The sequence below is a fragment of the Sturnus vulgaris genome, chromosome 14, assembly GCF_052056855.1.
Source record: "Sturnus vulgaris isolate bStuVul1 chromosome 14, bStuVul1.hap1, whole genome shotgun sequence".
NCBI classification, from domain to species: Eukaryota; Metazoa; Chordata; class Aves; order Passeriformes; family Sturnidae; genus Sturnus; species Sturnus vulgaris.
In genome coordinates, this window is record NC_142256.1 from 19,082,175 (window position 1) to 19,095,950 (window position 13,776).

General features: G+C 42.2%; 1 protein-coding gene across 5 annotated transcripts in view; it reads right to left on the reverse strand.

Moving 5' to 3' along the window:
* Positions 1-7,183, reverse strand: part of FMR1 (fragile X messenger ribonucleoprotein 1) — a 30,631-nt gene extending 23,448 nt beyond the window's left edge. For 2 of the 5 annotated variants that reach the window (XM_088173295.1, XM_088173294.1), the window contains exons 1-2: positions 6,926-7,067; positions 3,263-3,318 (exon numbers count right to left, since the gene is read on the reverse strand). Coding sequence is in view for 2 of the 5 variants with exons in the window: in XM_014881544.2 (XP_014737030.1) it covers positions 6,926-6,976 (51 nt within the window). In the remaining 3 variants the exon portion in view is untranslated. Of the gene's footprint in view, positions 1-3,262; positions 3,319-6,925 lie in introns of all 5 variants that reach the window. The other 3 variants (XM_014881544.2, XM_014881542.2, XM_088173296.1) reach the window with 2 other exon arrangements.
* Positions 7,184-13,776: the final 6,593 nt, after the last annotated feature.

A 13,776-nucleotide genomic window follows, 5' to 3' on the forward strand; every position in this document is an offset into this window, starting at 1 on the left:
GAGCATATGGAACATATGATTCTCCATTTTATTGTTCTTGCCCTTGCAAGTTTCCAAGACAAGAAGAGATCTTATCTCTTAAAGAAGGTAAGAGTCCTCTTATATGGAACCTAAATGTTTTTTAAAAAATTATTTTGGTATTTTCGCTTTACAAAATATCCAAAATATTTCCTGAGTTGCAGCAGTATTTTAGTATCAAAGAAAAGCAACACCTGATGACCAATATAGAGTTCCAAGAGCTGGCTCATCACTCAGAGTCATTCAGTACAAGGAAGAAAGCATCCAGGTTTATAACTGAAACATAACCAATGCCACTGTGAAGAGAAGTTGGAGGAAAGCCACAGTGACAACGGCAAAAAATTATTTTACACCTTGCTTGCCTCTCAATACCCTTAAAAACAAGATTTTATTATTGCCAGCAAATCAAAGTGACTTTAAAAAATCTCCAAATGTATTTGCCTAATTATGAATTTCAAAACTCCATATGCCTTCAAAGGGGATTGCAAGCACAGCTAATGTTTTTCAATTACATAGTATAAGGAAGACTTAAGACCACATCTCAAGATCATGTTCATAGCAATACAGAAATGGTATTTACACAGAGACAACAGAGTTCTCAGTTGATCATTATGGATACTGAACATTTAGCTTGTTTCATATTGCAGTGTACTCTGTAATAAGATTCCAGAACTGGATATGCATTTGAACAGTGCATATGAATGGTAGTCCTGACTCATTTCACAACATTACACGTATCACCTTCAAAGGCTTCACCCACATTTCTTCCAATGACTGTAATGTGCAACTTAGAAGCAGCTATTCTTACAGAGGCAGCTGAAATGGATGCCTTTAATACCTGAAAAACACTATGATCACTGCAAGATATTAGGTATGGCTCCTTTGTGCCACAGACTGGACGAGGATTAACAGTAGTACTTGAATAGGTAAAAGCAGAGATTATTTTACAAAGCAAATTCAACCGAAATTATACCAGCAACATTTAATAGCCTTCAGGAAAATAGGTAAGAGTAACACAACCCATGCCCTGAGAAATAATCTTTTGATATTTAATTTTCTCATATTTATAAAATGTCAAAAAAACCCCACCTTTCCTTGTACAAAACATACTTTGGGCGAAGTTTTCATCACCTCTGTGGTGATGAAAATACCAAAAGGTGTCCTAAACAGCACTCTGAAAAAATGACAGGAAACGGCAGAAAAAAATCACAAGCATAGCAGAAAATAGCAAGACTACATCTCATATCCAGAGAGAGAAGTAAAAGAGCTCCTAACATACAACTCACCTTGAGCAGAATCCTAGGGAACAACAGCAATATACCTCATTAAGGTAATAATGCTAAAACCTACCATTAATAAGTAAATCAGGATGTGCAACAAATAAATCTAAGTTAAGCTGAAGACAAGCCTGGACCTTCTAACAGTTTAGCAATTATGCATTGCTAAAATACAACAGTATTTTAAAACAGTAAAACTTGAGAGAGATAGCTGGCTGAAAGAAGAATGAACTACACTGTCCTGTTACAGCTCTTCTTAAACAGTTCTTCCACATTGCTTTGGTCACAACTGAGAAATCACACGGAACCTGAATCCGGAACAGAAACTGTTGACCTAACACAGGTAGCATCAATACAGACACTGCCAGGGAAAATTACAAATCTGAATTTCTTTAGCTTACACCAAGTTCAGAAAAGTCAACCCCAGAAACAGATAAATACCTGGTTTTCAATATATGGCCATAAACACTGATGTCATAACACTGTGGTTTTTCTTTTCATTTATAGTCTCACAAAATTACAAAAGTTCATCGGAATAAATTTTTAATTAATTACAAAGTGAACAACGCCCTGTCAAATATCTTATTTCAAGCATGCAATATATGACACACTTCTACACACCTCTCTGTGATATTTATGCTTAAAAACAACCATGCAAAATATATTAATGACTATTAATACAGTTCTTAATATCTGGTTGCCTACTACTATCCATCCAGGGAAAGGGGGTTTTCCTTGTTTTTCAGTTACTTGTGACACAGAAAAATGTCAGATACTTATAACATCAGTTCACCATTGTCTGGACCACAGCATTACGCCAATTTTCCTCCAATATAAATATTTAAACAGATCTGTAGTACGAAAATGAATTTGGTCTCTCTACCACTATATATTTAAATTCGTACACTGCCAAGTACAAGAAAAAGTCTGAAACATTTCTAAGTTTTCCTTAAAAAAACTAATATTTAAGCAGCAATGCCTTTGGAAAACCAAAATTAATACTTATCCAAACTGTTTGGTAGTCTTGTTTTTGTAATACTTGTGAAATTACACACAATGCTAAAAAGAAATTAAGCCTTTAACACCATAATCCAAATTCACAGACATAGGACAAGCCAGCTCCAGATGTCAGTAAAGGTAGAGAAGAGCCTCTGATCTCACACAAAGTATCACAATACAATAAACATTCATCAGCCTTTTTCAGATATAGAGCGTAAGTAGGCATGGAAATTCAAACATAAAGGTGAAGATACGTGAATTTAAAATGCACCCCCATCAAAGGACAGAACAGTGACACAAAGCTAAAATGCCTTAAAAACAAAGTGAAACTGGATGGAAGCAAAATGAGGTAACAGGACAGTGGAAGACTGAAGCAGCTGAGATACCACCATTGCTAACAGCAGAAATACCAAGAAAGAGTGCACAAAAAAATTTCTGTGAACAGAAGCACATTTTATAATGGCAAAGGTTGATTCTTCTTCTCTAATGTGGAGAAAAAAAATCAAATGTGGCAAGTTTTCTACACCAAGTTTGACTCTGAGTCACATAAACTATTTCATTTCTCTCCATGCTTCAGATATAATTAAGTAAAAAAGTTTATAGCATGGCACTTCTCAAACACATAAGCATTCACATCCTAAGAATGGCTATATGCTGAATATATGGTCTAAATGGTGCAAATAATTTGTTAAAAAAAAATGGAAACACCAGCATATTTTTTATTTTTATGCTAAATGGAATGACAGACACTTCAAAGGAAAAAATAAAGGCTTCAGCTGCCATGAAATTTTGCTTTTTTAAAGTCTGCTCACATCATCAGATGTGAGCATTGTCAACCATTTTAATAAAGGAGGATAATTAACTGTAAGAAGAAAAAGTAGGGAAAATATGCTTTTTAACATACAAAAGCTATGTTGATAACAAACGTGCATCTACTGTTAGTGTAACAGTTCTGTAACATTTCATACCTGTTGGAAGGAGAATGTCAAAAGGGAACTCGGTGTATAATCAAGTCTGAGAAAGGCTGGACATACAAAGGAACAGAATAGGGAAAGAAAAATAGTCACAGAAATGGTCACCAGACGAGGGAAAAGCGTATAGGCAGTCATCCTCAGAAGGACTGAGCAGACAAGCTCATGAATGTACAAAAAGATTGGAGATACTGGCTGAGGGTGTCTGTATGGAACAGTGAAAGAAAAAACGGATACAGAGGGCCACAGGAACAGTTGCTAATAATAGGAGTAATAAAGTAGTAAGAAAGATGAATTATTTTATCAATTTTAGCTTGAATGAAATTATCTATAAAACCAAGCAAACAACAGCAAGGCGCTGAAACTACTGGGATAAAAGGTGGAAGATTTTCACAAGGTTATGGAGCAAGAAGTGGCAAAAATCGGGTTACAGACAACAGAGATGTTAACAACAAACACCATTCCAAAACTGACTGCCTCATCAACAGGATGCTTTCCATCTTTAGCAGAGGACACAAGAGAGAATCACTCCCAAACTGGAAAAGAAAAATCAATCCCACATTGGAAAGGCATCCAGCATGTCCCCTTTTAGAGGGAAATACCTAAAGCTAATCCCAAAAAGATTAGGCAAAGGCTGTCTATTAGTCTCCTGTGAATAAGAACTTCAAAATCCAATTTACTACTCCTATACAAGAAAAGATATGAGAAGATATGTCCTAATACTGCACATTTTCAAGATTCAGTTACTTGACTATGAGCTGCAAAAACGCAGTTTCCTCCTCTTGGATTCACAGTCCTGGTGATTTGTTGAACCAGTCTTCATAAAATAAGTAAGGAAATCTAACATTTTCCTTCCAAGGATTTTGGGCCCAACCACATAGCAAGTCATGACTAAGCATCTCTAGGTACCAGATTGTCAATTATCCCTGAATCATGCCCATTTACTGCACTGTGCTTTCCATGGAATAATTCATCTTAGGCAAGGAGGAAAAAAAAATCATGAAAGCACAAAGAATTTACTAAGCAGTATTTTAATTTCATTCCGAAAGAACCAACCTGTACTACAGCAGTCACATCAACATACTCCAGTATTCCCAGTATTTCACCTGACCAGGGTGAAATTTAAATTCAAGTATTACAGCTAGCTATGAAGGCATCCTCAAACCATCTCCTATGTTTTGTGTGGGATATGAATCCTCTGGATATATCTCAGAAAATTCTGGTTTACTTTTAGCAGGGCTTAGGTGGACAGTTTTGTATTGTCAAGATCCAGACGCTGCTGGGTACACCCAAAAATGCTTAGGTCCTCAAAGAGACCTACAAGGAGAATATGAAAAAGCTAAAGCCACAATTAGGTGCCTACTTAAGCCACTTCATCCCATCCTGACTATAGCAGCCTCGTACTCCTCCTCCTTCCACATCTTTGTATCAAGAGAGATGTATTTTTCCAAAAAATTTACAGTTCTCATTAATTCAGAATTATTCAAAGCTAGAGAAATCTTCACCAGTTATCAGTAGATTATGAGATTGAATAAAAGAATTGGTTTGCTTTTGGTTTATTTGAAACATTACTGCTGTAATTCACTTCTCAGAAGGCTCCTTAAAGAAACTTTTAAAATGAAAAAATAAAACCATCCAGCAATTAAATTCACACTTGACATCACTGCACACTTCTTGTTATGTTAGGTCAACATTCATTTTTTATAACGGAATTGCCAATCTATAACATGGGCATAAAACTTACAAGAAAAAAATAGATATATTACTTTGTAAGATAGTGATTACATTACAATGAATGAAAAATTTGTAACTAGAATTCAAGTAATTCAAACTAGAGGAAAATTTCTGGTTTATACTGAATATTACTGCATGAGAGTATAAAACAACTCCCACTTCTTTATTCTTTAAAAAAAATACGTTGCCTAAAGAGGTAATTCAGGTGAAGACAGATAAATCCATATACCCATTTTCCCCTTGAGACAATTTAACCAAAGCTGCTTAGCTAGTGATAAAGAGAAAAAAAAATTCCTGTCAAAATTTCTAAAAGTTAAAGGACAAACATAACCATACTGTTTGGGGCAATGTCTGTGTTAGAACCTGGGAACACTAAATCATGAATAAGCTTCCATAAACATATACACAAATGAAGCTTTCACCTGCACACAAGGAGTACAGGCCCACAGTATCAAACTTGAACATAAACAATAAAAGTCTCAGAAGCTTTCAATTCTCCCAGGTTTATTCGATAATATTTGTCACTAAAGAATGGACCATGCCATCATCTCTTTCACATCATTGTGTAACTACTCTAATTTGATAAAAGCCTCATTAAAAGTTTTACGGTGCAATGTATTTACTCCTTCCGCTACTTTCTGACCAAGTACTGTACCTTTAAAAATGTAAAACTGATTTTTAAAAGTACTAGATTATTTAATCCCAGGAAGCAACAGACAGATCTAGAACTTTGACTACAGAACTGTGAGCTCGCAGGATGCTTATTTACCACTGATTTGTATCACATATATATTTTTAGAAAAAAAAATTCAAAATAGGACACTAGCGTATGTATTTTAAAAATAAGCTTTTAAGAGGTCTTTTTTTCTTAGAAAAACTCGGAGGTGTTGGAACTGTATCATTTGGATATCTACCTGGCTTACCACAGGAACATGTGAGTGTGAAACTCTACCCGGTTCTTCATTGCTAACATAAATATTGGATGTCGCACAATAACTAGGCCCAATTTTTAAAGTCCTAGGATCATTTAAACCATGGGAGACTTGCTGGAACTGATCTATGGCTGTTTCTGATATGTTGATAACAGGTCAATGAGAATTAGCCCAAACCTACCACATCCGAATTTTAGTTGCTGTAAAACTACGCATAATACTCTATTAATAAGCTGGTTAATACAAACCAACTCATGCACGGCCACACAATACTACACGGTATTAATAAAACATATTCAGTGCTCATATGTTCAAGGCTCAGTAAGGGCTTTATTAAGCACAAGAGCTTGGAAACAAACATGCAATGCCACTAAGTAATTTCAGGAGGAAGTACATTTGATATCAACATGTATTTAGAGACTCAGCACAGATATATGTGGTCAGGCAATGCTGTCTTCAATATCACTAAGCAGCTTCCCCTGCCATAGCATTAGGAACAAGAATCCACCACAGCATTTCATCAGGAATGTGTATTAACGAGGGCTCCCCCCTTCTCCCCGCCTTGCAGGCCGTGCTCATGCAGTCAGCTCTCCTGGAAACCCGGACGGCGAGACTTTCCTTAAGTAGCGACAAAAGCTGAGGATTTAGCAATTAATGCCCCATCCCAGCGCTGATCCTCGCTCAGCGCCGGGACAAGGCGGACCCGGGAGCCCCTTCCCACAAAGGGGGAAGGCCCGAGGCCTCCCCGCTCTTCCCCCTCATCGGGCCTCGAGTCCTTCTCAGCCCCAGCGGCCCACGGCACGCTCTCGGCGGCCACCGCGAGGAACCCACCGCGGCCTCCACCCCTGCCTGGTTCTCCCTCCTCCTTCCTGCCCCAGGGCCTCTGCTCTCCCTCAGCGCAGGGAGGAGGAGCCGCCGCCACCTCCTCCTCCTCCTCCCGTTGCCGTCCCCGCTCCCTCCCCCGGGGCCCAGCCCGGCCGCGAGCACCCGGTACCTTGTAGAAGGCCCCGTTGGAGCCCCGCACCTCTACCACCAGCTCCTCCATGTTGTACACGGTGCGGGAGACCCAGGCCCAGCGCCGCCTCCCTTCCCTTTCTCTGTGCCGGCGCAGGCGGGGGAGGAGCGGTGTGTGTGTGCGGGGCGGGGGCGCTCGGTTCACGCCGAGCCCGGGGGTGTGGCCGCCCTGGGCGGGAGGGGAGGGGGGCAGCGCCGGGGGCTCTGCTCGGCGCCGCCGCTCCGGGCCCGGGGCCGCCGGAAATGAAACCGAAACGGCGGTGGGCGGCGCGCGGGGGGCGCGCGCGGGGCGCCCGGTTCGCACGCGAGCGCTCGGGGCCCACGTCACGTGACGGCGGGAGGGGCGGGGCAGGAGCGGGCCCGGGCCGGCGCGCGCCGCTCGCTCGCCCACCCGGAGCCGCCGCGGCCGCCTCTGTAACGGCCCCGCGCGCGCGCAGCCGCAGTGGCGCGGGGCGCGCGCGAACCCGGCAGTTGCGGTGCTGAGGTCCCGCCTCCCCGGCGCACCCCGCCCGTCGCTCTCCGAAGTGACCGCCCTGGTGGCCAATCGGATCGCGCGGTGCCGCGCCGCGCGCCAGAGTGACGGGCACTGCCGGCCAATCAGATCGCGCGGTCTGACCGGGGCTGGTTGGGGGGCGCGGCACCCTCGACCAGGCCCGTGTGGCGGGGGGTGTGTGTCCGTCTGTGTCTGCGTCCCCGTGTCTGTGTGCTCGGCTCGGCCCGGCCCAGGGCCCGCTCAGGCGGGGGCGGTGCAGGCGGTGAGGACGGTGCTGAGGCTCCAAACGGCGCCGAGTACCGGCCCAAAGAAGCGATGGCCGTGCGGGACCCGGAGCGAGGCGAAGGGAATGACGGGCCGAGGAGCGCGGGTGCTCCTGGGATGGAGGGGGACATGGCGGTTAGGCCATGTTAGGCGGTTAGGTAGGGCGCGGAGTCGGTCCGTGAGGAGCTGCCTTGGGGGCGAAAAGGCTCAGTCGTGCAGTGGGCTCTGCCTGGCCACGGCCAAGAGTTAAGAATAAATGTGAATTGAGCACACACCTTGAGTCCTTTGTGCACTTTTGGGCACCATAGTATAAAAAAAGAGCTAAAGCTCCTGTCCAGAGGAGGCCACGAAGATGGTGAAGGGCCTTGAGGGGAAGCCGTGGGAGGAGCAGCTGAGGGCACTTCGTCTGTTCAGACTGGAGGAGAACTGCGGGGAGACCCGATTGCAGTCTGCAATTTCCTCGCGAGAGAGAAAATCCTACTCTCCGTGGTGACCAGGATCAAGTGAGGTTTAGGTTGGATATAAGGAAAAGGTTCTTCACCCAGAGGGTGGTCAAGCACTTGGACAGGCTCTCCAGGGCAGTGGTTGTTACTAAAGAGACCAGAGCTTTTAGCTGAAAGTTACCCGGTTGTTTGAAACAGTAGAAACTTTATTGTAGAAACTGGCACTTGTTTATTAAAATCAGCTGTAGAAAACGTAGGACCAAGATAAGCCCGAGCCCCCACTCAGCAAGCCGGAAACAATACAATGTGTCAAACCCCTGACACCGGGTGCTCCCTTGGAAACGAGCTCCGCAGGAGAACACCCAGCAGCAGCCCGACACTCCCTCTTACACGCCCCTCTGGTCCAGAATTGGTGGGGTGTGGATCCTCGTGATAATTGGTCGCCCTCATTCGTGTCCAAGCCTTCTCTCAGGGCGTCGAATGATTGGACCGCTCCTTTTCCCAATAACAGTTCGTGGCGCTGATGTCACTGCGCTGACTTCACCCTCAAGGTGTTACCACGCCCCTCAGGAACAACCCACACCACATCCTGGACCCCTTTAAACTTTTAACAAACATTAATTAACACATTATTACACTCTGACCAACCCCCCCAAAACAACGAACTTTTTCTTTGGAACTCCAACATTATAACAGTTAATTTAGGAAATTAACAAACCCTAACTTACAATAAGCATTAACCAAATTTTACTTACAACAATTCCCCCTTCTAAGACTTTGATCGGGCTTAAGCCCGCATCAACTCATTTAGTTTTTAAGCAGTCTCTTCATTAATTTGGTCCATCTTTTTAAGTCTCTGGCATTTCTTGTAGATCTCAACTGCAGCCTTGGGGTTTTGATTTTCTTTCATAGGGCATTCCCCCAGCAATTTCTCTTTAAAATTTCCTATATTTTCTGAAAGCCAATATGTTTTGCCATCCTCAATGCAAGTAGTTAATAATATAAAGTTGATACAAATAGGGTTCGGATTTGTATGGGTCCTGAGGACGGCTGCCCGGGTGTCTCCTGCGTATAAGGGATAATAGCATTTATCACATGGACCAGTGCCTCCTTCACTGGTGCTTATGAACAGGAGGATTAATACAAACGGGGGTCCGGTACCAGCCACTCTCCTGATCATGTCTCCCCTCTATAGCTCCATAGAGGATCAGCGACTCATTAGCAAGGATGTGTTCCTAACTTATAACAAACATTAACCAAATTTTACTTATAACAGTGGTCACAGCCCCAAGGCTGCCAGAACTCAAGAAGTGTTTGTACAATGCTCAGGCATGGGGTGGGATTCGTGGGACTGTCCTGTGCAGGGCCAGGAGTTGGATGATCCTTGTGAGTCCCTTCCAAATCAGGACATTCTGTGATTCTGTGAGTTGTGACTCTGCATTAGGAATGATCCTGGTCCTGCAGTGGTGGTTCTGCTGAAGACCTGAACACCTCCCAAGGAGTCTGGCACCAGACCAGCTGAGCTGAAGAGATGATTCCTCTGCCTCACCCTGTAGCAGTTCCTTTGTTCAACACACAAGTTCTCCGTGTAAAACATTCTCTTATTTTAGGGCTGTAGATTCCATAATGCTGGAAAAGATCTCCAATATAATTGACTGCAGCCTTCATCTGCATTTAAACCCTCACAGACATTTCAACATGACATTGCCTATACAGTTCACTGTAGAAGCTGGTGGTGAATAAAGAGCTCCGACATAATGGAATATCTGGCATAAAAGCTGCTTGTTCAGCCTTACATTAGACCTGCAGAAATGTTGATGTCTTCATGCTTTCTAACATAACTACAAAGAATCAGAGAAGGAAAAAAATCCCAACTGTTATCCCTTTATGGTCAAAACCCACAATGTATTACTATGGCTGTGACTTCTCTGTGTGTAATGCTCTCCTTGCATAAGTCGTGGTGAAATTCTACACCCCTTGCACTCATTAGACAAGCAGTCACAGGATTTACCTGCTTGGGGGTGGCAGAAGGTCCAAGAGGAACCGAAGAAAGAAAAATTAAAAGATGAGGAGCAGAGGAGCAATGACAAGTTTTTTGTATGGATAAAACCTTACCAGACACATATTAGATCTTACAGAGTCTCTGTGAAGGAATTTAGATCCAATGGATCACTGTTGGGACTTGTTCATGATATAAATACTTTTGTTTAAAAAAACTGGAAACTGTATAAATGGTTCAACTCAACATTTCAACAGTCTGCCAGGAATGATGATGCCCAGCTCTGAAAGTCAGATGAAGATTTTTTGTTTGTTTTTCTTTCATTCATTGTTTGTCATCTTTTTACTCAAATATGTTGATGTCATGAAGGCAGATTATCTCTGAGCAGACAGAATATAAAGGTGTTTAATTTAGCTCTATCTTCAAGTGATGATTTCACTACTCTTCCCAAGATAAAAGCTGCTATACTGTATAATCTTCCCTAATATTTAAATTTTCCTTGCCATTGCTTAAATTTAACATTATTTTGACCTAACTAGTGCGTGTTTTAATTATTGTCTACTTAATGAGAGCATGTACTTATCTCCAGAGCACACTCCCTAGTTTATCTGCTCATTTACTTCTATCCTTTCCTCTTGCTTTTCAAATTACTTACTGTTTTTCCTATTTTACTTTGATTTTTACTTTGAACTGTCTTCAGACTGAACTGTCCATGCCTTCTGCAATGAGTTCACAAATTAAGTAGCTAGTTCTTAGATAGACCTGCAGTAAACTAGATGTTTTTCCAATGTGTCTTTATTTCAAACGTGGTGACACTATAAAAACACATCTCAGTAACTCCATTACAGTCTTTTACTATTAAAGGTAAAATGTTATTTAATTGAAATATTAGACTTCACTAATATATAATCATAGAATCACGAAAGGTTTAGGGTTGGAAGGGACCTGAAAAATCATCTAGTTCCAACCCTGATGTGTGCAGTGACTTTTATAATTCAACCAAAATTCCCCACCCCTCCACCTCCTTGAATTTTTTCATGTTTCTCAATAATCTCTACTGTCCTGTTGCAAGTTCTGTGTCTGGTCCTGAAGACAGAATAGAAACCCAGTACTTCTATTTCCTACTCAGATCTACACAGCTTGATGCTTGCAGGCTGATCTGCTGACTGGATTTGTGGCAATCATGATTTGAAATACCTCTTTTCATCATCCAAATAATTAAAAGGCAAAATAAAACACCTTTGACTTTTACTCACTAATTGATTAACTCAAATGCCTTCTTTAATATTTATAGAGAATGTAAGAAAAAGGTTCCTTCCCATCTCCTCAGGAAAACTGAAGGACAGAAAGCACAGGTAAATTACACTCCTTGATCATGTCAGAGGATATGATCCTTGATCATTGGTACCAATTTAACTAATACTTTTATTCCGAGGATTTCTATCTTAGATGTTCCAGTTGTTCATGGACCTTAACCAGGAAATGGCAGCCTTGATTCCATACATTGAAGAATTGTAGCTACTGGTGCCAACCTTTCATAACAGCAGCAACTGTCAGAGCCTTCCCCAACATCCTAATCTGTGAAAGACTCTGTACACACTGGGGTAAGAGTGACAGGAACTACTGAGTATTTTCCTCACCTGATGAGATTTACCTAAAGGGATGGTCAAGGACTACAGATAAGAGTTACTCATGAAACATTCTTTTAAAATGATGATAATCCAATGTGCTAGTTTGTATTAATTTATTTTTTTGGTAAGGAAGGAAAGGAAACAGTTATGGAAATAATTCCCTGTAAGGACCTTGGCAGCTTCCTTTAGATCTGACAAAAACAATCAGTGAATTTTTAATATTAAAACATATTAAAAATATTAAAACACCAATGAAAAAGTTAGATGTGCCTTTGTGAACACACATGTAAAGACGAAAAATCTCCAGGAATTGCTCTTTTGCTTCTGGCTTCTCAACAGGTAATGAGTCTGGCCAGGCGAGGCCCCGTGTGCCCTGTGGGCCTGGCGGGGCCAGGCCAAGTAGGGCCTTTCCTCTGCTGCAGCACTGACCGAGCTGGGGTCCCTCTCAGCTGGCTGGGCTGGGCTCCCCCTCAGCGCTGGCCGGGCTGGGTTCCTCCTCAGCACTCACTGGGCTGGGTTTCTCCTCAGCACAGCTGGGCGGGCCCATGGCACCGCTGAAATTCCGCCGCTGCCGAGTTTCACCAGAAACTGCCAGGCAGGCGCAGGGGAAGCCATCAGCCTGTGGAATGCTGCTATGCTGCTGCTGTGTTCTAGCCTGGATTCTAAGATCCTAGCCTCTCCCCCGGCACAGCTGCAGAAGAATTCTCCATTGTGAACACCTCTGGCCACCCAGTGGGGATCACATGACCCTCTGCAGGCCTCAGATGAGATATTAACTTTTTCACTGCACAGATAAGACTTGCAGAGCTTTGATTGTCTCTCAAGTAAGAAAAAAGTGAAGATACTTAGAGAAACAACGTGAAGACACCAAGGTCAGATAAGAAGAAGTCGGTTCCCAAATGGGAGGAGACATGAGGAGATGCCTTGAGCTGAAATTCTCTTGTAAGCTATGGTGATGGACTATGATATATGGAATATCCATATAAAGCATGGAAGAAGCATGGGTGTGGAGTGTTCACATTGTAGACATGAGCAAAGGCATCCATGCTGAACAAGCAGGTGTTGAAGTAGCTGTAATCCTACTAGAAATTTGAACAGAGAGAGAAGAGTGATGGAGGCCCTTTGCCCCCAGGAGGGAAGATCATCTCTGTTGCCGGAAGGTGATCTCATAGATAGATGAAGAGAACTTTTGCTTCTGAACACCTCATCCTTAAAAGTGTACTCCATTCGAGATGTTAAACTGACTGATTTGTTTCTGTACATTGAAGAAGGAGAAGTGTTCTGAAGGTTTGATTCTGATTCTTCTTATTTTTTTCTTTTAGTTTCTCTTAATAAAGTTTTTCTTTATACCCTTTAAAGTTTGAGCCTGGTTTGCTTTTCTCGTAATCCTATCGTGCAGCAGAGAGTAAGCATATTCTGGTGGGTGCACTGGCGTTTAGTCACCTCTAGACCCACCACATAAATTGGTGCATTGTTTGGGAAATTTCAAATTGGCAAATTGAAAGCACTACACGAAATTGGTGTTTCCACCCGGTTTTGAACTGAAACTGCCACATCCAATTAACTATCAAAGTGTATTAATGGAAGTTTATGCAGTCCTCCTTACTTACACACCTATTTTTGGCCTTCAGTCTTGACAAAATTCATATACATTTTAACTCAACTTTTCAAATTTCTATCTGCTGGTTTTGTTTGTGCATTACTTCACATGAGAGCCTCTTCTGGCTGACTCCTTGTCCCCTCCATTATGATTTGCAGCATGTTGTAGAGGTGATACTTAAATCTCCGTATTTCCATTTAAGACTGGTATTCGCATATATGCATCTTATTTCTGACACTGTGATACTGAGACAAGAGGACTTCATATTCATGTGGGATACATAGGATTCTGGGTTGTTTCAATTAAAATTAAACAATTCAGACTGTTATCCTGTCAGTTTAAAGCTGTAAACAAAAATTTCAGGGGGCAGAAGACTATTACACTCTTTTAACAATGATCAG